We start from the raw sequence: 24527 nt of genomic DNA on the forward strand, positions 1-24527 counted from the left end.
CACCGGTGACTAGCGGTCTCATGGAGTTAAAAAACGATGGCAGGGCACAGGAGGAAGTGAGTGGGAAGGAGGAGGAGGATAAGAGCAGCATTTCTGGGATTTGGGGAAGGTATACTTTTCTGGGTATGATAAATTCTAGGATGTGACTACAGCAGATCATGAGAGGCAGGGAGAGCAAGACACTAAGGGATCAGATAGCGCAGACACTGAGTTGATTTCTGACAGGAATAATGCTGTATACTAGTACAGCGGTGACAAGAGATCTGTAGATGACCAGGATGATTGGATGGCACGTGCTTCTAAGGCAGCGAGAGATCCTGGGCAGAAAGGGCAGCGAGGTGCAAGCCGGACACCTACCCCAGCGCCAGGCCCAGAGGTCCCTTGGTCTGTCTACAGAGGAGGCAGAGTGCTCAGAAGACAGCGGGGTTCAGCCAGAGCCAGGGGCTACCTGATGAAAAGAAACAAAATGTCCTTCAGAAGCTTCTCCCTGACACTAAAGTCTACCAGAGTGTCATATGGATCCCCCATGAAGGGGCAGAAAAGTAACAAAAAGAATAATGATTTAAATGACAATTTTAAGATTAATAGCGGTATGAGAACTAATTTTTATTAATGACTTAAAATGTACCAAACTCCATGCTCTTTCTCCCCACAGTCCCTCTTCGATGAGGTGATCTGCCCTTAAATATTTTTCAATGTCCTGATTTTACTGCAGGACTGTCATGACACCTGGGGACATAGACAGTGGCAGAGAAGTATTTCCATATGCTTAAAGTAATAACCAAGATTTACACAGAACTTGATTTTCCTTGCTTTTATGATCTGTATGAAGTAGAATGGTTTACATTGAACATGAAAAATACCTAACACCCCCAGGCTTAAATTTCAGTTTCCATGGCATTGGCCTACTCAAGGTTGAGCTGCTTGTGCAGTTTTAGGTACCAAGCTCCAAAGAGGGGCCGCCTGGATGAAGGCTGGATACTGGGATCATTTATACGGTGGGCCATACTGTGTTCTCCCAAAAAGAACCATGCTGTGCACATCTAAGGGTAGGAAGTCCCTTAAAAGCTAGAGCGAAAACAGGCAGAACCAACAATACACATCTAGTGAAATGAAACTTCTGGAGGGAACAGATAAATATGTGAAAAAAGTTAAAGCCGCTAGAGATATCAAATATAGCATGTGATGTGTGCTAAGTTGCCTCAGACTCTGTGTGACCCCATGGACTGTAGCCCTCCCAACTCCTCTGTCCATGAGATTCTCCAGGAAAGAATACTGAAGAGGGTTGCCATGCCCTTCTCCAAGGGATTTTCACAACTTAAGGATTGAATCCAGGTTTGTTCTGTCTCCTGCATTGGCAGACAGTTCTTTACCAAATATAGCATGCTGCTGCTGCTGCTAAGTCACTTCAGTCGTGTCCGACTCTGTGCGACCCCATAGATGGCAGCCCACCATGCTCCTTTGTCCCTGAGATTCTCCAGGCAAGAACACTGGAATGGGTTGCCACTTCCTTCTCCAATGCATGCATGCATGCTAAGTCGCTTCTTTCGTGTCTGACTCTGTGCAACCCCATGGACAGCAGCCCACCAGGCTCCTCTGTCCCTGGGATTTTCTAAGCAAGAATACTGGAGTGGGTTGCCATTTCCTTCTCCAGTGCATGCATACATGCTAAGTCGCTTCAGTCGTGTCTGACTCTGTGTGACCCCATGGACAGCAGCCCTCCAGGCTCCTCTGTCCATGGAATTCTCTAGGCATACACATACACAATTTTCCAAAGCTAAAAAAATCCATGATTTTAAAACTAAACATTTCAATAAAGTACAGCACATTTTGGTGACTCTGGTTATACCTTGGAAGATAATGTCCAAGGAAAACTCAAAATCCACAGGCAAAATATAAAGAGATGGAAAATATGTGAGAAAGGAAGCTTAACATGTTTATCACAGGATCTCCAGAAACAAAAAAAAGGAAATTGTTTAAGTAAAAGACACTAAAGCAAAATAGTTGAGGAAATAATAAGTAAATAATGGATGAAAGAGTACCTGAGCTGGAGGAAAAAATGATTTCTATAATTATTATATATACTAAATAATAGTTATTATAATTATTATTACTGTTGAGGTCCAGGGCAGGATGCCCCAAAATATGCTTTAATGGCATATTGATTATTTTGAGTTAAAAGTTACTTAAGAAACAGCAGGTAATGATATAAAAAGGACATACACTCTGACCCACTTCTCTCCCCCTGAAAGCAGGAATTTAATCTCCCAAGTGAAGGTATCTTCCCTCTACCAGGAGGATAGAAAGCATCTTTATCACCCGAGTTAGGGAATTCAAAGCTGTATACATGAGAAAGCTGGATAAACAAACTGTTACTTCTTCACTAGTCTGGTACCCCAAGCACAAACCTCTTTGTTTTGTTAAATCTTCACAAGTGTTTCTTTGTCTAAAAATAATATATAAATAGCCTGCTTCCATCACTTCAGGGGTCCCACATCTATGAGAGTTTCATGCATACAAATTAAAAATTTTTTTCTTCTGTTAATCTGTCTTGTGTCAATTTAATTATTAGATCAGTCAAAAGAACTCAAGGGGGGATAGCGAGGTAATTTCTCCCTCCTTGACATTATCATAGCAGAAGTTAACACTTAGGTACTTCCTATATGCTAGGTGCTGTTCTAATCCCTTGATAAATGCTAATTCACATGGTCCTATGAGATTACTATTTTCATCTTGGAAGTAAGAAACCGAGGCGCAGAGATGTTAAGTATCTTACATAAAGTTTCCCAGCCTGTAAGTGGTAGGGTTGGAAAGGGAACTCAGGGAGTTGGACTCATCCAGTTCTGGGCTGAATAAAAAAGATACTTACATAAGTACATCTGGTAATATCCCTGAGATTAGAGGATTAAAAAGAAAACTCTTACAAGCTTGCAAATAAAAAGAACAAGATAGCCATCAAGGAAAAGAAAAATCATACTGGCAGGAACTGCTCCCCTAAAACACTGGAAGTGAAAGGATAATGGAACAGCATTTATAGACCTCTGAGAGAAAAGGACTGGAACTCAAGGATCTCATACCAAGCCAAAGGGGGATACCCAGGTGACAGGAAGAAGTGTAAGGAGATACTGGAGTCCAGAGCGTATATTATTCAAATACCAAGTTTGAGGAAAGTACCAAGAAAAGACTATCCAAGCAACAAATAAAGCAGAGCAGAGACCTCAAAGAGAGAAAGATAAAGTGAAGAAGAAGGGTGAGAAGCACTGTACCTCACACTATACCTGTGTGTTTATACAGAAATGCATGTTACACACACTGCATCTTAATGATTACGGGTGGGTTGTGTAATATAAGTGCAGTATAAGAACTTTTGAAAACGGATATACTTGGAAATTTTGATGCATAATAAATAATTCAGTTCAAGCTGGTAGTTGGGAATGGAAGAGGGTAAACATGTTTCAAAGGTCTCACTGTAGGGAGGAGCAAAGGTGGGCCAGAAGAAGAGAAAAAATACCCTGGAGGTCTCATCTCATGACAAGGGAGGAGCGGACAGAGGAGGAAGTTCAGAGTGTAGGTGGTAAAAACAGTGTGCTGGCAAAGAAAAGAGTTGATGTCTTGTTTTAAAGTCAAGTCTCATGTGTTTAATTAAGAGAGCTGGGAGAGAGAGCCATTCAATAGCACACAGAGTAAAATCCAACCTCAGGGAAAACAATGAGACGATTCACTTGATGAAAGTAGCATAAATAAAGAGTAAACTGCAAGAAGTTGCAAAGCAAATCTATCATAACTGCTGTATCTATCATAATACTGTACTGAATTCTCTCACTGAAAGAGCCTATCATTGTGGGATAAAGATAGAGTTCTATGTTTATAAAAAATACACACTGAAAACAAAGTTGAAAACGAAGCAGAACTACAAAGGAAAATGCAAAGAAAAAAAGTGGAAATACTAAGACATGGTGAAATTTAAGTTTAAACTTACAAATCAACATGATGAAAACTTTAATAACAATAAAAAGGAACACTTTACAATGAGGCAGTAACAGTCAAATGAGTATAAACCAAACTACAGAACAAACTACAGAATGAGGTGACAATGAATAAAAATGCAAAATCTTAAAAAATATAATCTAATAAATTTCAAAATACCTCTTTCAGTACTGAGCAGATAGTAAAACAGCAAGTAAAAGATACAGAGGCCATCTCTTGACTAGAAAATAAAATTATTTTCTTATGTTCATGGAGCATTTACAAAAACTGATCAAGATCTTGGTTAAATTTTAAGTAGAAGTTGTACAGGCCACATGACTGTGACAAAAAATTAGAAATAATAAAATGTAGTTATCTTTTGACTCAGCATTTTCATAGCCAAAATTCTCCCAGAAGTTTGACAAAAGCCTATCTGCAGTTCGTAAGTGTAATGGCAAGAAAAGAAATAGAAAAACAGAATAAAAAAGGTTAAAAGAACCAAAGAGAAAAGAAAGCAACCATCAATAAGAGGCTGTGTAAATTAATTATGGAAAGGACCTTGGTATTCAATTAAAAGGGACCAGAACAGGTTCCTTACCTTAATTTCTGCGAGGGAGGCCATTGCCCAGGCTATGGTAGATCTCAACCCTGCTGTCTTGATGTAAGCTCTGCAGGCTAAAGGAACCCTATTAATAGGATACAAACAAAAATAATTAACCCATTCATACCTGTACATCATGCACTGAAGTATTGCCTAAGTTAGAGAGTATATAACCTTTTTATTAATACAAAATTACCTTCTCTAACTGGTACCTTGTCTAACCAGCCAGTGTGGTATTTCAGAAAGGAAAATTTTTTAGATAACTGAAATTTAAACCCTTAAGTGCTTAACTTAAAAAATTTAATCGTATGAGGGAAGTCCTTCTAACTTTATATGCTTCCCTGACTTCCTATGTAGAACAGACCTTTTCTCACTGACCCAGAGTCATCGAGAGTAAACTGCACTGTGCTACAGATGCAGTACAGGACCCACGGCTGAACGGATGCCAACCCTTAAAGAATTTCTAAAAGGTCCCTTTCGTAAGTTTGCCTTTTGCTCATTTGCACCTTTCTCTAAAGTTGGAATGAAGCTTGACACTGCACTGTCGAAAATAATTTATTGAATGAAATGCTGAAGCAGAGGACTCCCCAGTGAGTTCACTGGTCTCCATTACCTATCACTTCATACTTGATCTTCTACCCCATTATTGCTAATATCGGTGTTTCCAGATTTGATACAGATTTTCAAAATATTATTTCTATGTTTCTGGTGCAGTGAACAACATTGCCTTGCAAATTTCAATGCACTTATCTATTTTGTGTATACTATTTATTGGTAAGACATGATATATGATTTCAAAAATCAATGCTTGGCTGTTTTGTGGTTAGGCCTGTTTTAAAGCCACTAAGAGGGCTCTTCTACTAACAATACACCAAGCCACAGTGTTTTCCAAACCCTATTTCCTTTCATCATTTTCTTTCTGCTCTTAAAGTTTTCTTGTTTTGTCTGTATTTATTGCAAGCCTCTTAAGATCTTAGAATTAGATGAGGTATGTCTTTTAAATAAAACAGTGTAATTGTGTATTTAGTATTATGATGAAGACTGCATGATAAAACTACGAGAGGTTGTTTTTGTTGAAAAGGTTTTTCAGGAAATAAAATTTCATACTGTAAATAGTACCATATCCAGAGATTTGGAATCTGGGATATAAACTTTGTGGGTAGAAGAATTATAAAATAATCTGATCAACGAATCTTGCTTCAGCAGGCTAAGTGCAGCAATTATCTCGCTACAAAACACATCAGGTATAATCAAAACTGAGAAATTACTTTCACTCTAGACACACACAAATAGAACTGGTACGGAAAACTGTCTCTGTCCATACACATTACGAAGTCCTTTTCTACGCATCGGGGATTTATACAGAACCTTTGAAATTTTTGACTATTGTATGCATACTTTTGCTAATAGAGGTTTATTTTATGGTAGCCAACTCTATTAATGTGTGACACAAGGGTACCCATTCTTACTTTGCTTGGACAAAACTAATCTGCTATTACTTCAACAAAAGGGCCTCATTATATCAGTAAAATAAAATTATTCAGGGAAAAGAACTGTTCAGAAATAAACTCTTTGAAAATAAAAATAATTCTCTATTTTCATAGGACCTGGCTAATGTGTTTATTCGGAGTTTTAGCTGACTTTTACCCCAGTACAAAAATAAATGTGGCTTTTGATCCTCTTGTCCTCATATATGAATCTCTTCTTTATTTTCTTACACACCATTATCACCAAGTTGAAGACATTCTCATCTCCATCTCTAGCCTAGATCAGTCCCCTGAATCCCAGATCTTTATCTTCAAATGTGTGTTTGGAGACCTTTTACCTGGAAGTACTGCAAAACTTACAGACATAAACTAAGCATACTCTGCTTTCCCTGTATTTCATATCTCCATACATTTCTTCATTTTCGTGGGTCATTTCCTATCTACAATATATAGAGTATCCCCATCTACATCTGCAGGGGTTAGGGCCTGGCACTCCAAAAGGCACTGAAGTAGGGAAGCCTGGACACCTCGTAGGTGTAGATGTACGTAGGTGTAGATGTAAAACAGTGGGTTAGGTCTGGTCTGGGAGAGTTGGGAAGGTACTGGAGTAGGTGGGGGCCAAGGGAAGCCAACAGGGCCTTGAGGCATGTGATGACCTCATGTGTGTTAAAGTGACTATTGGTGCATGATATCTGTAATCTTGAGGCTAGTGGGGCCTACCCTATAACTAGCACACAGCGAGAACACAATCATTCAGCATTTCTTGACCATTCAGAATGTCCTCAGCTCTGTGCTAATCAACTGCAATGGTGCATCATCTGATAAAACTGTTACAATGACCTTAAGCGTTCTTTTTACATCCTGATCTGGGCTTACACATGTACAAATGTGACCTCAGGGTCAATGGGATCTTTCCATAGGATTTTTATGATTTTAAAAATATTCCATACCTAGAACCACCTAGAGAAAAGATATCTAAATCACTTTATACTATGTAAACATGGCTATGCATATAAAATGTTTTGAAGATGCCAACAATATTTACATGCTCCCAAGAAACTGCAAATCACTATTTCCATCATCCAACCACCCATTCCTTCCCAAAGCATCTAAGAAAGTACTGCTGTATGATAAACATTCAATAAATATTTCTGAATAAGAAATATTCAGAAAAATTCAACTGTATTTATTATTATATAGTACCCTACATAACTAGGGAGAAAACCTGAAGAAGATTTTAAAAATTGGAATTACTCTCCCACAAAAAAAACTGCAGTAAAATGTGAAGTATGTTCAAAATGAATTTTAAGAACTGTGATGTATTTTCTATTTTAATGAAAAATCCAAGAGGCCAATGGACTAAAATTTAGTTTAAATGTGGGCCTGTGAAAATCATTTAATAAAAAAATAGATATGATTTTCAATATGAAAAATGTAATCAGTTGACTATTGTGATCAAATCTTTCACAACTCTAACCAGTCCAATCAGGATCCAAAGTTCCATGCAAATACTTTACTGGTTCAAGCAAAGAACTCAAAGGCTTTGATTTAAGCTCCCTCTGATATATCAGTGTTTCATACTATGAATAAAAACACAAAGTTTTTAGTTTTACAAACTCTCCTAAGACACAAACCTGAAGCTTAGAAATAATACGTACCTGAACACAGGAATTCCCAACACAGAGTAAACGTCACTTAGATGTATAAAAATCTGAAAGAACAAATATTGACGTTAGAATGGACCAGGTAATGCATTACCCAATGAGTGACAATTTGAAAGCTTCCATTTGGAACCTATACAACGTATATTTTAATAAATTCCAAGGCCTCTTCATATCTGAAAAAATATTCCATAGTATTTTTTATTGAGCAAAGTAAATTTTAAGTACATCTCATAGAAAAATTCTGAAGTCAATTTGGTAAACAACTTATATTGAGAATCACATTACGAAGAACTCAAGATCACTTTTCTTTACAGCGATTCTTTGAATTACCCTAACTAAATTAGATTTTTAAGCATTTTAGGTTAGAGCTGCTGCTGCTGCTAAGTCGCTTCAATCGTGTCCAACTCTGTGCGACCCCATAGACGGCAGCCCACCAGGCTCCACCGTCCCTAGGATTCTCCAGGCAAGAACACTGGAGTGGGTTGCCATTTCCTTCTCTAATGCATGAAAGTGAAAAGTGAAAGTGAAGTTGCTCAGTTGTGTCCGACCCTTAGCGACCCCATGGACTGCAGCCTTCCAGGTTCCGCCGTCCTTGGGATTTTCCAGGCAAGAGTACTGGAGTGGGTTGCCAGTGCCTTCTCCGTTTAGGTTAGAGACAATTACCTAAATCTACCCTAATTCTAGCCTCAAGTAAGACTTGATACCATGGTTAACAGAAAACCTGCTTAAGCTAATATACTGTAGTAAGAGTGACCTTTCACTCTATTATTTATAGGGACTGCTTTTTTTTTCTTTTAAAATTTTTATTGGGGTATAGTTAATCCACAAGCTGTGCTACTTTCAGGTGTACAGCAAAGTGCATCAGTTATATGAAGAGTTTATTCCTTTCTATCATGGCATCTGGTCCCACCACTTCATGGGAAATAGATGAGCAAACAGTGGAAACAGTGTCAGACTTTATTTTTTTGGGCTCCAAAATCACTGCAGATGGTGACTGCAGCCATGAAATTAAAAGACGCTTACTCCTTGGAAGGAAAGTTATGTCCAACCTAGACAGCATATTCAAAAGCAGAGACATTACTTTGCCAACAAAGGTCCGTCTAGTCAAGGCTATGGTTTTTCCTGTGGTCATGTATGGATGTGAGAGTTGGACTGTGAAGAAAGCTGAGCACTGAAGAATTGTTGCCTTTGAACTGTGGTGTTGGAGAAGACTCCTGAGAGTCCCTTGGACTGCAAGGAGATCCAAGCAGTCCATTCTGAAGGAGATCAGCCCTGGGATTTCTTTGGAAGGAATGATGCTAAAGCCTGAAACTCCAGTACTTTGGCCACCTCATGGGAAGAGTTGACTCATTGGAAAAGACTGATGCTGGGAGGGATTGGGGGCAGGAGGAGAAGGGGATGACAGAGGATGAGATGGCTGGATGGCATCACTGACTCGATGGACGTGAGTCTGAGTGAACTTCGGGAGTTGGTGATGGACAGGGAGGCCTGGCATGCTGCGATTCATGGGGTGGCAAAGAGTCGGACATGACTGAGCGACTGAACTGAACTGAACTGATCATCTTTCTCCTGTTATTTTCCCCCCAGTTTTATTGAGAAATAATTCATACATCACTATCTACGTTTAAATCATACAGTATGAAGGTTTGATTCATGTATATTATGAAATGATTATCACAATAGGTTCAACTAATATCCACCTTCTCATGTAGATAAAAAGAAAAGCAAAAAAGGGGAAAAAATTTCCTCACCATGAGGACTCTTAGGATTTACTCTTCACAACCTTCCTATACCACACAGCAGTGTTAGCTATAGTTCTCATGTTAGGTCATGATGAGGATTTAAATGTCTCAAGTTGAAATCAGTAGCCCACATAAATTTTAAAAGAATCTTACTCCTTTAGCCTGATGAGGTTTATGGAATATTCTAACTCTGCTCTTTGACCTCAACAACATTTGACTCCTGATACTTTTACCCCAAAGGTATTTTAATATAGTTTAATCAGAACTATTCCAATATTGATAAGCTTTTACTAAGAAAAGAATAATCTGGAATGAATTCCATTTAGTTTAATTCTTTGATCATTGAAGCTAAACTTTACAATTTTTTTTATCTTATTCATGTTAGCAAAGCTACTGATTGGTATTGATTCTTTTCTATTTAACAGTTAAAGTTATGATATACTGATATTTTTATATACCAAATGTTATCAGGTACAACTTTTTGCACTATGAAGTCTTCTCTGTTACTTGTACAGAACAAAATTTGCTAAAATTTGATTCTTCTGTCAGTTTTGGTCACATAGATTTTACTATGTGTGATTCTGTTGTCAATTTTGTTTTGTGTTAATTATTTCTACTAATAGCTATTATTTGCATTAAATGGATGATAGGAATTAAATTAGATATATTTGTTTATGAGCTAAACTATGAGAAAACTGTGGTTCTGAGACACTGAGATGGAGTCAGGGAGAGATGAGGAGGAAACCAGACGGAAGATAAGAAAACTATAGACAGGGAGATGAAAGAAGATACGCTTATATAAAAACATTCTCAGCATCAAAGAATTTTGCAAAACAGCAATAAAGGATATACACTAGGCATGCCTTTTTAAAAGCAAAAAATATCAAATAACAAAATAGAAAACAACACAAAGCCTTCTGGTTTGACTAGCCATTACTCCTTTTAAAGCTATATAAAAATAATCTACCAATTAATGAATCATAAAAATGACTACTGGTCAAACTTATGGTCTTCAAAAAACACTGAAGAACATTTGTTATAGTCAGAATTCATTGTCCCATGTGTTTACTTTGTTCCAATTAAAAATGGTATAACCTCATTAAATTAATTTTGAAAATAGAGAAAAGGGAAAGAAAAATAATCCCACAAGCCCAACAAAGCCACTGTTAACACAGGTCTGTTTTCCAATTTTATTTTTTACATTAACTAGAATTTCTTATAGATATTTGTTATGTATTATAGTGATTATAGAGAGCATCTCTAGTGTTTAGTTTAACTGCGACTAAACAATTCCATTCCAAAAGTTCAATTTGAATGAGACATTTTCACAGTGAAAACTACTAGCAAAAGAATCTGCAAAAAAAAAGAATCTGCAGTATTCTGTTGCAGAGGAGGAATCAGACTGTTAGATCCATGTAGACATGACTTAAAACTTTAAAGCAAAGTTAAAAAGCACACTAAAAGTTATTGACATTGCAGCTGTATTGTAATAACTTTGAATGGAGACAGATGGCTATTAGACTTGTGATGATTTTATAATGTATGCAAATGTTGAATCACTGTGTAATTCACGTGAATCATATTTTATGTCAACTACATTTCAATTAAAAAAAAAGAATAGTTGGCATTGTCTTTAAAGAATTAGGTTATGAGCATATAAAATAAAATGAACATTCATTACCTCCAAATTTGGATTCCTCAAATCTGCTTTCCATCCAAACTGTTTCATAAGAGCAATTCCAATTACTCTTCCTACCTCCTGAAAAGGCAACAGGTTAAAAAAAGATAAGACTACTAAAAATGAAAATTTTAAGTTTAAATGTAAGCAGAAAACTATCAGGGAAATCAATCATACTATCTGATGGTAATTTAAGGTTACAATATTAAAATACTACACGAAAGCATTTTCTATTCAAGGCAATAAGGGTGCATTGTACCGCTTCCACCCCAACAAATCTTATGGCATTGACGTTTACTTGTGTGTAATCTCTCTCCTCGTAATTTCAGACACATGAAATAACCAGATTGTGGCCTGATAAATATGGTCATTCTGGGTTCCAGGAAATAGATGCAAACTGAAAGATGAACTATTTTAGCTATGGCAATTCTGTATAATTTAAAAGTACCTGTTTAGTAGCATTAGGTTCAGACTGAAGAGTCTGTCTGATTTTAAGACTGGCCCAAGGACCCACACCTATGCCCTCAATATCACTAAACTTTGCAGGGTCCTTTTGTGGTGTTCGCTCTCCTTTTAAGTACACCTGTGTATCTCAGTCTGGGTCCTGGGAAGATCCCACATTCAAGACCTGGTGCTGAGCAACCACTCGATCAACACAGAACCGAATTGAAGAGAAAGCCAAAAGGCTTAGGGCCATGATATTCGAATTTCCAAATGTAAACAGTATCTATGAGTTTAAGGAAACTTTTAGGAAGAAAGTAAAAGGAAGTCTTTATGTAGACTGGCACAGTATTCCTCTTAAGCATCTGAGGTAAAGTTAAGAAGGAAAATGCATTTTTAGAAGAGATTTAGTTATGTGCGATTAGGTCGAGTGATCTGTCTGGGCCTGGTTATGTATTCTGTGAGAAGTTTTCACCTCATTTTTGATCTAAAGAATAATTAATTCTTTTAGAAAATGGGAACCCACTCTGGGGGGCAAGTGTACCTGCGCAGTAAGGGTCTTTGCAACGGCCCCACTGCAGCGACAGGAAACTCTAAAAGTTAAGTTGGTCTGGTTACGCGTATCAACAGCTTCCGTGACATCATCCTGAAGTTTTTGAAATTTTTCTCCTTCGGTGATAAAATTTCCTTGCTCCAATATTTTTTCTTCTATTTGTTTTTCCAGCTGGCATTCCTTAGTCTCTTGTAGCTCTTGGATTTGTTCTGTTTTCAATTTCTTAGCAGTGATATCATCTTCTCCCACTTTTCTTTTGAGTGGGTTAGCATTTTTGTGAGAAAGTTTTTCCTTTTTTGCATCAAGTTCAAGAAGATTCTTCCAAATTGAAATGGCATTCAACCAACTTTCAGGATCATCATTTATAAGTCTTTGTAGTTCATTAAGTATTTTTCCTAAATAAGTAAAATCTCAGTTTATCCTTTAGTGAAGCTATTCACACCCTCAAATCCCATTACCTTTATTTCTTTAAAATAAGAAATTTTATTAAATTGCTACATGAATACTGATTTCCCTTTTATCTGGAACTTATATAATTTAAGAATATTGTACAGAATAAAGTTCATTCATGTATTCCATACTTAACATCAAACCTGTTTTAAAATTCCTATAAAGTTACCATTTACTTTAGCAAGATCATTTGTCCTATGATAACATATGTATCTCTTCGATATACACAGAGATGTACAATGTGTGTTGATCTTTAAAGTAATGCTGATCTTGCATATAAAAAATTAAGTTTTAAAAAATAGAGTAAATTGCAAAACAGAGCTCAAAAACAGAGCAACTGAATCTTGAGACTATTTAAGACCACAAAATATTAGCACAGATCATAAAATGAGCTTCCATAAAGAAACATTTCAGATACACAACTCATTCATAATTTAGGAACTGGCAGTCATGCTTAGTAAAATGTAATCTTTTCTTGATAAGCAAAAGCCATCAAGATGATCAAAGAGTAATTACTGTAGTTCTTTAAAGATGAAAGTGTGTGGAATATTGGGATGAAGTTTTACTGACCTTACAACATAATATCTGAGGATTTGTTAACAATTTTTCTGCCTCATCTTGATGTCTCACCATTTGAATTGCTCTTGACACAGTTTATTATAGGCTGTGATGACATGATTTCTTGTGCACAAGCAGCAGTCAAAATAAGGTTTAAGGCAATGTTTTATCCAGCTATAGCAGATCCTTTTTTGCTTTTGTCAGTATCTTTACGTTATTTTAGCAGCACATTTATAAAAGTAGGGAGTGGACAAGAAATCTCTTAAGCCCTCTTTAATGCTTTATCAATTTAAAGTTCCCCACAATAGGAAATTTGACTATGTAGTATTTTCCAATTATATCACTCATCAGGTAAAATTTATAAGTTCTGACCAATTATTTAAATCAATGCATTTGGGGTTATTACATGCTCCTAAATCTTAATAAATGCACCAACCATATATAGCCTTAGAGAAGGTGTCTGATCATAATTCTCAAGGAAGAAATGTGACTTAGGACACTAAAATCTCAGAAGGAAGGCAACACATTGGTCAAAACTTGTAAAAGAGAAGAAACACAATTAGGTGATAATATTCAGGAAATACAGAAAAATAACTAAAATTAATGATCCCAGGGGTATGAATGATTCTTTAAAATATGAAATGGCTACATATTAATTGCCAAGCAAAAAACTCTGGAGTGCACTATGTCACGTAGGTAAAAGCAACAGGTATACACCTACCTTTACTCACAGAAGAAACAGGAAATGGAAGCTGCTTTTTAATCAGCAAAAATAACCTTTCTGCAGATTTCAATTGTTTCAGCATATTCAAGTCAGAACAGGTGGTGAAAAAAACTTTTCCTGAAATGTATTCAACCTAGAGATAGAAAAAATAGATATTAATGTAGTTCAATGTCAGATTAAGAATCATTTCCCTTCCCTCCCCCTTAATGCATTAAAACATAGCATCTAACAATAATAAAAATGCCTATTTCTGAAGTATCTACTATTTATTAGACTATCCTAGGCACTCTGAATACGGTTTTCCCCCTCATCCTATAACAACCCTCTAAGGTAGATTTTATCATCTCCATTTTATAGATTAGGAAATTGAAGCTTAGAGTGGTTAAATAATTTGTATGAAGTCACATAATCAGTGACCAAGACCATAATCTTTCTGTGTTACTTTTTGGAAAGTTTTTGTGTACACTCTACTAAAAAAAAAATAGAACACAAAATACTGATTAATTATCAAATCTCACACAACTACTAAAAGTGGGGAAAGGAAAGGCAAAATGGATAGGACAAATTAGGTGTCTAGACCAAGTTTAACCTAATCAGTAGGTATTTATTAAACACGAGGAAGCATAGAGTATAAATCCTACAGATGAATAATAATGTAAAAGGCATATACTGACATACAATTAAAATGTAAAAGGTATAAGACAATAATTTGCATTAAGCCCAGGAGAAAAGTAAAATGTTAATAAATGTTCTGGTAAGTTGCAGGTACAATAAGCATTACTAACGATGGAAGCCACCATTAGTAAAAGTCTTGGGAAAGAATCCTATAAGATTTGGTCAGAGGGATTCTCACAAAAGAATGCAGGGGAAGAATGCAGAGGTGGGCGTGACAATCTGGCTGAAGTAAACTGTAAGACAGCATGGCAACCTTTGCTGTGTGATGCTGACTGGATGGTGTCAGGCGGATGGATGGTGCGGCTCAGGCCCAGCTTGAAAAACAGTAACGATTTTACCCCAGATAGTAATGGTTCACCATTATAGACTTCTGATGAAAACTATGACAGCACTAAATTAGCTGGAAGAAAGATTTCTGTGGACGGGGCATAAAGGACTGAGTGCTGAATGTGATGCTGGAGGGAGAAGCAGATTACTGAGGAAGAAATAATGAACCACTTGGCTGCGGGAACCGGACAATGGATAGAAGCAAGAGTATGCATCAAACTGAAAGAGGCTTGAAAGACAGGATAGATATGTAGACAAAGTCAGAGAAGAAAGGAAAATGAAAAGAGCACTGATTCAGAGAGTCAAATGAGGTACAGCAAACGATGCTCAATGCCAATGGAACCCTAAACCTTTTGGGTCAACCAACCCCCTAAAGTTCAGGATGGATGTGGATGCTCCTAGCATTCTCCTTTAGGAATGGCCTCAGGCTAACTAACATGGTTTTAAGTTATCTCCTAGGACTGAGGCAACCATGGAATCAGGGGTGTTCCATGTGTACAGACAGCTCCCACTCAGTGGAACTTGAACTCCAAGTGTATGGTATGTTTGATCTGACCTGTTCTAATTAAGCTTTTGGGATGGTAATTTCTAAAGTTACACTCTAGCTTGATGAAGAAGAATCTCTGCTGGGGAAGCCCTAAGTTGATGACAATTAAAACCCCAATACTTCTATAGTTTTAAGATGAACAAGATCTGGGATTCTGATGTATAGCATGGTGATTTTGGCTAATAATTCTGTATTATTTAGCTGAAAGTTGCTTAAAGAGTAGATCTTAAATGTTCACATCAAAAAAGTAATGCTGATTACATGATGGGATGGAGGTGTTAGTTAATGCTATGGTGGTCATCATTTTGCAACATATAAACGTATCAGATCACCTTAAACTTAAATAATGCTATATATCAATTATATCTAAATAGAGCTGAAAAAACAAATAAATTTTAAAACTCCAAAGACTTTAGGTACTAGCAATGTACCTAAGACAGACGAAGGAAGTAGGGAATGAAAGAATGTTTAGGAATCAATATTTAAGGGGATAATGAAGTAACTAAAACAAGAACTTCCGGTTTTTACAATTTACTTCTTTCTCATTACAAAGGTGACATTTTCCCACTAAAGTCAAAATTGAATATATACCTCAAAATGCTTAGAACTTGGAAACAAAGTTTTAAAAGGTAAATTTTTTTGAAGTTTAGATTTTGTTACTTGATCTAAAAGTATAGTTGATATTAAGCCATCACATGAAATAGCCAGTTAAGATTCTGGGGGAACTGAAATAAATATTTTACTGTAAATCTATGGTTCTAAGATTCAAGTCTTATAAATAAACTGATACAAACATCTAGACCAGTCTAGACATTAAATTAATTATTTACTAGTACAAAGATCTTATCTTTTCTCATTTACTTGAGTATCAAGGGAGATAATTTATATAATGAACTTCTAAAAATATTTTATTGGAGGAGGGTGTGGAGAACAAAAAATTTTTTTGACTGAAAATCAAGTTAATTAAGAGGAAGAGGACCTAAAAGGTCCTTTAGGAAAAGGCAATGGCACCCCACTCCAGTACTCTTGCCTGGAAAATCCCATGGATGGAGGAGCCTGGTGGGCTGCAGTCCATGGGGTCGCTAAGAGTCAGACATGACTGAGCGACTTCACTTTCACTCTTTACTTTCATGCATTGGAGAAGGAAATGGCAACCCACTCCAGTGTTCTTGCCTGGAGAACCCCAGGGACGGGGGAGCCTGGTGGGCTGCCATCTCTGGGGTCGCACAGAGTCGGACACAACTGAAGCGACTTAGCAGCAGCAGCAGCAGCAGCAGCAGCAGCAAAAGGTCCTTTAATCTACTGGGGTGCTCAATCATAAGAATAATATGTGTTTAGCCACTTAAAATGTTAAATACATTCTAAAAATCAATACCAACACTGGTTTATTCTGTTTATTTAAAAAAAAATTAACATTAGGCCTACATTCCTTTTATAAGAAATGAGCATGTAATCAGAATGTGGCGGATTCATTTTGATATTTGGCAAAACTAATACAATTATGTAAAGTTTAAAAAAAAAAGAAGTAGTTTATGAAATGGTAAAATAGCCACTGTGAGAATCAATCATATATATGCAAGTGCTTTAACAGTTCACCTTTGATAAAGTATTCTATCTCAAAGTAGTAGAAAAACGAGTTTTGGTATTTATGATTTCAAACACTGCTGAAGCTACTGTTACTCATTTTCTTTAGTTTATTGTTTGTAACTGATCATATTCAATTACAATAATTAGGGAGGACTGTGGCATTTTAGACTATTTCACACTAGTATTTGTTACTTGAAAATTTATTTATATATCCAATCTGTTTTTTCCATTTGGAATTAAATCATTAAAAGTGTCTAAAACCAACTGGTTTTATGTCTAACACTTCAGAAGATGAAACAACAGCCTTTATTAAAAGAAAAAACAGCTCTGTTGTCAGCTATAATATCTACGCAGTTAGTATTTTTGTTTTTCTTTTAAAATTTAGGGAGTCAGATCTAATGAAAAGATGAAAAGCCTAAGCCAAGGCAAAAAGGTAAGGTACAGTAATAAGGAGATACCAAAGTTTTCCTAATTCTACAGATGCCACTTAATTTTAGAATTAATTTTTAAGTGCTAGGTGAAGGACCGAGGTGGGGTGTGAGCTTTTGTGTTTCATTTTAGAAGAGAGAATTAAAAATATATATTTTACTTAATTTTTTAAAAAGTATCCAATCTACAGGGAATGCATAGAATCTAGAACCTTATGCAATCATCCCATTAAATGAAATAACTGAAATAACTCGACTATCTGCTTAACCCTACTATGTGGGCTAATTGTTTTGCTATGTGGGTTTATAAAGGCTGATTAATTAACTGACCGGGCCTCCTGGTTCTCTGGCATTGCAGACACCTCTACTACAATGAATTTTATCTTCAAGATTACTGTTTCTACTTTTATTTTTATAATAACAGTATTTAACACATTAAACAGAATTACAAAGTAAAGCTTAATTTTACCCAATACATTTCTTTAAGGTATGCTACACACTGCATACTAGAGTATATATTATATTTATATGCTGTAAGTATTTAAAAATACCCAGGAACCTATAAAGAGGCTTGCCCCAACACCGGAGGAAAAATAATCAAACCTGAACGTGACCAAGTGCCAGCTATAACTTATTTGACTCCAATTGATAGGAAATAGAGGAACATGTGAAAGTACACCACGGAGGTGCAAATGGCAAACACTGAGAACAAGCAGAGAGGTCAGTTTTCTAATACTGAAGCATACGCAGATTGGGTCAAGCCTTCTATTTTTCATACCAAGAACTCTAAGTGAATATTTGAAAAAAAAAAAAAAAAAATCAGCGCGGCATGATGTCATGGCTTCACAGTGTTCAAGGACCTGGAACCAGGTGCCAACCTGCCTGGGTTGAACATGATAACATGTCTGATTTCACAGATAGCTTGGGTGTGAATCCCAGCTCTGCCATTTTCTGGTTCCGTGATGTGAATATTTTATTGGACTTACTTGTGCTTCATTTTCCATTTCTGTTAAATGTGGAGCCCACCTCAAAAGATAGGGTTGTTGTGAAAATTAAGTGTCTGACATATTAAATGCTTAACCCATGTCGGCAGTTGCTATTATATTGTTGCTTTTTCAGACTAGCTACATTTAACACTCTATGACATTCGGTGACTAAAACCACAAACGGCAGTTAGTCTAATAAGACTGATGTCATTCTTCATGATCCTCTCTGTCCTCTCTCCAATCATCATCACAGAAACTCCTTTTGTGAGCTTTCAACACTTCAGGAGTCCTGGGAGTGGAGTGGTCAGTTTCTTTCAATAAGCTTTCATTTTCCAAAAATACATCATTTACACTGTCATATATAATCCCATCAAGACACTGGAGCCTTTTTCTATTACATCCTTTCCCTGTTTTCAAGAAACAGGCTCAGCATGTACTAGACGGTAAACTGATGTTTACAACTTTCTTCATTTCATCGAAATTAACAGTGTAATAATACCAGCAACTGCTAACTTCCTTCTCTGAGGCATCTTAGGGTATTTTTCTAGCTACTATTTACTGCGGATTTACACTGTACTTTACATAACCTTTATCACTGAATCCTCCCAACAGTCCTGAGATAAACACAGTGTCAGGAAACTGACAAAAATAGCTGAACCTGACGATTATATTTGCATTTAAAAGCTGGAGAAAGAATTCTTACAGGTCTAATTCTAATTATAGGCACTATCAAACATTTTTCTTTAAAGAATCTAGGAAGTAACTCACATCAATAGCTCTTTTTAAAAAAAAAAACCTTCAGCCGTGACAGTGACAGATGTGTAGGGGGAAAGGGCTGGCGGGTCTTTCTGGCAGTAATTAAGGGACCTGCCAGCAGAACTCCGAGGGCCCGGCCGTCGCCTCTGTGGGTTCGCGGTCAGACAGTGAGGGGTTCGCGTCACTTTCGAGGGTCGAGGACCGACCCCAGCGGGGAGGGACCACGGGCAGGGGCGGGGCCTGGGCCGCCCTGCTTCTCGCCCCGGCTCGCTGCGAGGCCGACTCACCTGGGTGGCAGCCAGCCGCTCCCGCACCTCCCGCATCAGGAAGGGCTCCAACCCGCGGCCCGCGGTGCAGAAAAACTGGGCGCCCACTGCAGGCCTGGAGCTGGGACCTCCGGGAACCACCGCCATGGCAGTTCGGGGTCACGTGGCCTCGGGTGCGCGCGGCGCGGCCCCGAGGTCCCGGAGGCGGCGCGCAGGGGCCGAAGGGCCGGGTGTAGCCAAGGGCGAACCAGGCCGGAAGGTCCCAGAAAGGTCTGATCGGCTGAGAGGGGCCCTGTGGGTCTCCTAGGTTAACTGATTGGAACCTCGTTGATTAGGCATCTGGAATTATTTAGAATCGCAGGTGGAAGGGATGTGATTGGGATATATAACTGGGAATAATAAAGACTGCCACTCATCTGGTAGATCCTTAGCAGATGCTCTTATGGCACATCTTTGCCTCTGATAGCATGGCTTCGCTATGCTAAAGAAGTGAATGATGACTATAGGAAACAACATAAAATGTGAAAGACTGGAGGGAATGAATAACTGATGGCGTTGCTTAAAATATCCATTAGATTTTTACCTCAGTTCTTCCCCGGTAGTGAGATAGGGGATAAGATTACTGGTTTGTGCTAATAATGAGACATCCTATTCCAAACGATTGATTGTTGGTGTATAAAATAAATGAATAATATTTTCAAATCAATATTTTTTAAGGTGGGAAAATGAAGCATTAAAAATGATTTCCCTATAACATCTGTGACTGCTACTCTTTAAATGACTATAACAAAGGAAGATACATCAGTAATAGGTCTTTCTGTTGTACCTTGGAGAAAACAATAAGTCGGAACTTGGATAAGAAGTTGGAACTTGGATAAGAAGGCAACCCCACTCCAGTACTCTTGCCTGGAAAATCCCATGGACGGAGGAGCCTGGTGGGCTGCAGTCCATGGAGTTGCGAAGAGTTGGACACGACTGAGCGACTTCACTTTTACTTTTCACTTTCATGCATTGGAGAAGGAAATGGCAACCCACTCCAGTGTTCTTGCCTGGAGAATCCCAAGGACGGGGGAGCCTGGTTGGCTGCCGTCTATGGGGTTGCACAGAGTCGGACACGACTGAAGTGACTTAGCAGCAGCAGCAGCAAGAGTATAAATAGTGTACTCTTATTTTAATCTTTGACTATAATAATATAAACAGGCAATAAAAAAAATATGATATGCATTAGCTTGGGCTTCCCAGGTGGTGCTAGTTGTAAAGAATCCACTTGCCAATGCAGGAGACATAAGAGAGGTGGGTTTGATCCCTGGGTGGGAAAGATCCCCTGGAGGAGGGCATGGCAAGCCACTCCAGTGTTCTTGCCTAGAGAATCCTATGGACAGAGGAGCCTGGCATCCTATAGTCCTTGGGATCGCAAAGAGTCAGACACAGACTGAAGAGACGTAGCAGGCTCGCACTCATTAGCATAACTTTAAAACAAATTATATCTCTGACATAACTTTTAAAAATAAAGATGTGAAATATTTTTTAAAAAGGAGATGTACTATCATCTCGTTCATCTTCTTATTTTTCAGATAGAGGAAATTGATGCTTAAAGAGGCTCAGGGACAGTGAGTTAGGGGCACAGCTCAGGCTAGAACCTAAGTCTTGATTTATACTGTACATACTGAGCTTTGTTCCATTCCTACCAACTCCCTCCCCTCATCTCCATCCCTCCCCACTACTCTCCTAAGATGAGGACCAGGCTCTGTCTTCTCCAAGCATTGGGCCCAAACTGGGAATTCCTAGGCCCAAGAGCAGACATTTCCATGCTCCACCAAAATGTCTTTATATTCATAAAAGAGGTAATATTTCTGCACTAAATTAACTATATAGTCTGGGCCACCTGATTTGATTGACTCTCTTAACAGTATTTGAAGAGGTGTCTTTTAAACTCTGAATTTTAAATTGACAATGAATACATCACTTGAAGACTAGAATTCATATTATTTAATAAGCAGCATTAAATTAGCTCTGTAGTTATATAAATCAGGTATACAGAAACTACTAAATGTGCCTCTCTATCAAGTGTGTCTCCTGTTCCTCACAATAGGATATTAAGTTCAGTAAGTGGATATTCCTCCACTCTGCCCTGCCCCCTACCCAGCTCATGGTCCGCTAGGACATATTGTGAAAATTCTTATGGAGTCAGGTTACATGAGCTTTCCAAACTTCAGTCCTAAAACTCTGCAGCCTTGGGTCAGCCATGGTTCTATCCAGGAGAGTACATTGCTGGCCAGCCTGAGGCTGGAGGAGTTATTTCTTCTTCTGCCTTGGGCAGCACTGCCATGACCTGGTCCCCTACTGATCTCTCTTATCTCTTGATATCAACTCATATAATTTATGCTCTGATAATTTGCAATTTTTTAATGTTTAATATTCTGATAGACTGCCTGAAGAACTATGGATGGAGGTTCGTGACATTGTACAGAAGGCAGGGATCAGGACCATCCCCAAGGAAGAGAAATGCAAAAAGGCTAAATGGTTGTCTGAGGAGGCCTTACATAGCTGTGAATAGAAGAGAATCATCGAAAGGCAAAGGAGAAAAGGAAAGATATACCCATTTGAATGCAGAGTTCCCAAGAATAGCAAGAAGAATTAAGAAAGCTTTCCTCAGTGATCAATGCAAAGAAATAGAGGAAAACAATAGAATGGGTAAGTCTAGAGATCTCTTCAAGAAAATTAGAGATACCAAAGGAACATTTCATGCAAAAATGGGCTCAATAAAGGACAGAAATGGTATAGATCTAACAGAAGCAGAAGATATTAAGAAGAGGTGGCAAGAACACACAAAACTGTACAAAAAGATCTTCATGACCCAGATAATCACCGTGGTGTGATCACTCACCTAGAGCCAGACATCCTGGAATGTGAAGTCAAGTGGGCCTTAGAAAGCATCACTAAATTCCAGTTGAGCTATTTCAAATCCTAAAAGATGATGCTGTGAAAGTGCTGCACTCAATATGCAAGCAAATTTGGAAAACTCAGCAGTGGCCACAGGACTGGAAAAGGTCAGTTTTCATTCCAGTCCCTAAGAAAGGCAATGCCAAAGAAAGCTCAAACTACTACACAATTGCACTCATCTCACACACTAGTAAAGTAATGCTCAAAATTCTCCAAGCCAGACTTCAGCAGTATGTGAACCGTGAACCTCCAGATGTTCAAGCTGGATTTGGAAAATACAGAGGAACCAGAGATCAAATTGCCAATATCCACTGGATCATTGAAAAAGCAAGAGTTCCAGTAAAACATCTATTCTGCTTTATTGACTAAGTCAAAGCCCTTGACTATGTGGACCACCACAAACTGTGGAAAATTCTGAAAGTGATGGGCATACCAGACCACCTGACCTGCCTCTTGAGAAACCTGTATGCAGGTCAGGAAGCAACAGTTAGAACTGGACATGGAACAACAGACTGGTTGCAAATTGGGAAAGGAGTACGTCAAGGCTGTATATTGTCACCCTGCCTATTTAACTTATATGCAGAGTACATCATGAAAAACGCTGGGCTGGAAGAAGCACAAGTTGGAATTAAGATTGCCAGGGGAAATATCAATAACCTCAGATATGCAGAGAACACCACCCTTATGGCAGAAAGTGAAGAAGAACTAAAGAGCCTCTTGATGAAAGTGAAAGAGGAGAGTGAAAAAGTTGGCTTAAAACTCAACATTCAGAAAACTAAGATCATGGCATCTGGTCCTATCACTTCATGGCAAATAGATGGGGAAACAGTGGAAACAGAGGCTTCATTTTTTGGGGCTCCAAAATCACTACAGATGGTGACTGCAGCCATGAAATTTAAAGACACTTGCTCCTTGGAAGAAAAGTTGTAACCAACCTAGACAGCATATTGAAAAGCAGAGACATTTTTTGCCAACAAAGGTTCGTCTAGTCAAGGCTATGGTTTTTCCTGTGGTCATGTATGGATGTGAGAGTTAGACTATAAATAAAGCTGAGCACCAAAGAATTGATGCTTTTGAACTGTGTGTTGGAAAAGACTCTTGAGAGTCCCTTGGACTGCAAGGAGATCCAATCAGTCCATCCTAAAGGGTATCAGTCCTGAAAATTCATTGGAAGGACTGATGCTGAAGCTGAAATTCCAATACTTTGGCCACCTGATGAGAAGAACTGACTCATTGGAAAAGACACTGCTGCTGGGAAAGATTGAAGGCAGGAGGAGAAGGGGATGATAGAGGATGCGATGACTGAATGGAATAACTGACACAATGGACATGAGTTTGAGTAAACTCCAGGAGTTGGTGATGGACAGGGAGACCTGGCGTGCTGCAGTCCATGGGGTCACAAAGAATCGGACACGACTGAGAGACTGAACTGAACTGAGTGTTCTGTTTGTGAGATTTTTAAAAAATAATTTTTGACCGTGCTGGGTCTTTGTTGGCTGCACACGGGCTTTCTCTAGTTGCTGCAAGCAGCGGCTACTCTTCATTGTGATGCTCAGGTTCTCATTGCAGTGGCTTTTCTACTTGCAGAGCACAGGCTCTAGGAGTGTGGGCTGCAGTAGTTGTAGCTCATGGGCCCAGTTGGTCCTTGGCATGTAGGATTTTCCTAGACTAGAGATCAAACCCTTGTCCCCTGCATTGGCAGATGGATTCCCAACCACTGGACCACCAGGGAAGTCCTGATAATTTGCAACTTTGCCTACTATTTCTTCTTTGCCCATCATCCCTTCTACACACTTTATAAATAACGTTTGTTAACCAGAAATATTCCTCAGAATGACCTGGGGAGTTGTTTCAATATGTCAGGTTTCAATATGTCATCCCCAGTATTCTGGTACAGTTGAGTGGGGTTGGTGGTGAGCCAAGGCTCGTCTTCCCAGGAGGGAACCAGAGCTATATACCAACCAATTCAACTGCCAACTTCCCCCAAATCCCCACTCTTTCCCCTCTCTAGGCCTTTGCTTACACTGTTCCCTTTGTCTAGAACCTGCTTCCTTTTCTTCTCTTTAAGCCTAAGCTAGAACACCACATCTTCTATGATGCTCTTTCCTTGCCTTTACTGCATAAAATTATGCTTTTATCATTTATTTA

General features: G+C 38.2%; 1 protein-coding gene across 3 annotated transcripts in view; it reads right to left on the reverse strand.

Moving 5' to 3' along the window:
• Positions 1-19618, reverse strand: part of THUMPD2 (THUMP domain containing 2) — a 40046-nt gene extending 20428 nt beyond the window's left edge. For all 3 annotated transcript variants that reach the window (XM_019970044.2, XM_070798542.1, XM_070798541.1), the window contains exons 1-6: positions 19458-19618; positions 13862-13997; positions 12124-12527; positions 11142-11219; positions 7713-7765; positions 4565-4652 (exon numbers count right to left, since the gene is read on the reverse strand). In XM_019970044.2, the coding sequence (XP_019825603.2) occupies positions 4565-4652; positions 7713-7765; positions 11142-11219; positions 12124-12527; positions 13862-13997; positions 19458-19583 (885 nt within the window). In that variant the 5' untranslated portion in view covers positions 19584-19618. The remainder of the gene's footprint in view (positions 1-4564; positions 4653-7712; positions 7766-11141; positions 11220-12123; positions 12528-13861; positions 13998-19457) is intronic.
• Between the last annotated feature and the right edge of the window lie 4909 nt (positions 19619-24527).

Source organism: Bos indicus, chromosome 11 (assembly GCF_029378745.1).
Source record: "Bos indicus isolate NIAB-ARS_2022 breed Sahiwal x Tharparkar chromosome 11, NIAB-ARS_B.indTharparkar_mat_pri_1.0, whole genome shotgun sequence".
Lineage (NCBI taxonomy): Eukaryota > Metazoa > Chordata > Mammalia > Artiodactyla > Bovidae > Bos > Bos indicus.